This window comes from Rhincodon typus, unplaced genomic scaffold (assembly GCF_021869965.1).
Source record: "Rhincodon typus isolate 14 unplaced genomic scaffold, sRhiTyp1.1 hic_rhity00003848, whole genome shotgun sequence".
NCBI classification, from domain to species: domain Eukaryota; kingdom Metazoa; phylum Chordata; class Chondrichthyes; order Orectolobiformes; family Rhincodontidae; genus Rhincodon; species Rhincodon typus.
The window spans coordinates 10,002-10,920 of record NW_025969486.1 but is presented as its reverse complement, the minus strand read 5'-3'; the positions used below and the strand labels follow the sequence as shown (position 1 = coordinate 10,920).

At 62.1% G+C, this 919-nt stretch overlaps 1 protein-coding gene across 1 annotated transcript in view; it reads left to right on the top strand.

The window, feature by feature from the left end:
* The window catches only part of LOC125481846 (chromodomain-helicase-DNA-binding protein 8-like), a 14,527-nt gene that overhangs the window by 3,680 nt on the left and 9,928 nt on the right, over nucleotides 1–919 (top strand). Inside the window, exon 5 of the mRNA XM_048593772.1 lies at nucleotides 485–684. Within this exon, the coding sequence (XP_048449729.1) occupies nucleotides 485–684 (200 nt within the window). The remainder of the gene's footprint in view (nucleotides 1–484; nucleotides 685–919) is intronic.

Below are 919 nucleotides of genomic sequence, written 5' to 3'. Positions count from 1 at the left end.
TCCCATGTACCTGCTGCCCCTTGTCCTTCTGGATGGAAGTGGCCGTGGGGGTTTGGAAGGTGCTGTCTAAGGAGTTTCTGCAGGGCATCTTGTAGATGGTACACACTGCTGTGACTGAGCATCGGTGGTGGTGGTGGTGGGGGTATTTTTGTGGAAGTGGTGCCCATTGAGCAGGGTTTGGCGGGGGGAGCGGGGGCTGCTTTGTCCCTGGATGGTGTCGAGCTTCTCGAGTGTTGTCGGAGCTGTCCCCCCATCCAGGGGCAAGTGAGGAGTATTCCCTCCCCCTCCTGCCTTGTGCCTTGTTGATGGTGCGAGAGTCAGGACGGGAGTTACTCGCTGCAGGATTCCCAGCCTCTGACCTGCCGCTGTGGGTGGGGAGTCGGAACAGTGGCTGCCCCCCACCCTGTCACTCGGGGCTGTGAGAGACTGTGCGGGAGACAGGCTGCTAACACACGGGGTGTCCTGTCCTGTCCCTCCCTTGTAGCTGGGGCCGCTGGAAGGATATCCTCGCTCACGGACGCTTCAAACGCCGGATGACGGAACGTGACGTGGAAGTGATCTGCCGAACCATCCTTGTCTACTGCCTGCTGCACTACCGGGGAGACGAGAAGATCAAGGGCTTTATATGGGACCTGATTACTCCGACTGAGAATGGACAGACCAAGGAGCTGCAGAACCATTCCGGTAAAAGGAGCTTGGGAGCTGGGTGCTGTCGCTGTCCCTTCGCTCCCTGCACTCCCAAACAGGGGCAGCATTGTGTACTGTATCCCACATTCGGAGCACGGTTCCCGTCTCCGCGCCCCTCGGTCAGACCCGCGCCCGCAGCGCGGTTCCCGTCTCCGCGCCCCTCGGTCAGACCCGCGCCCGCAGCGCGGTTCCCGTCTCCGCGCCCCTCGGTCAGACCCGCGCCCGCAGCGCG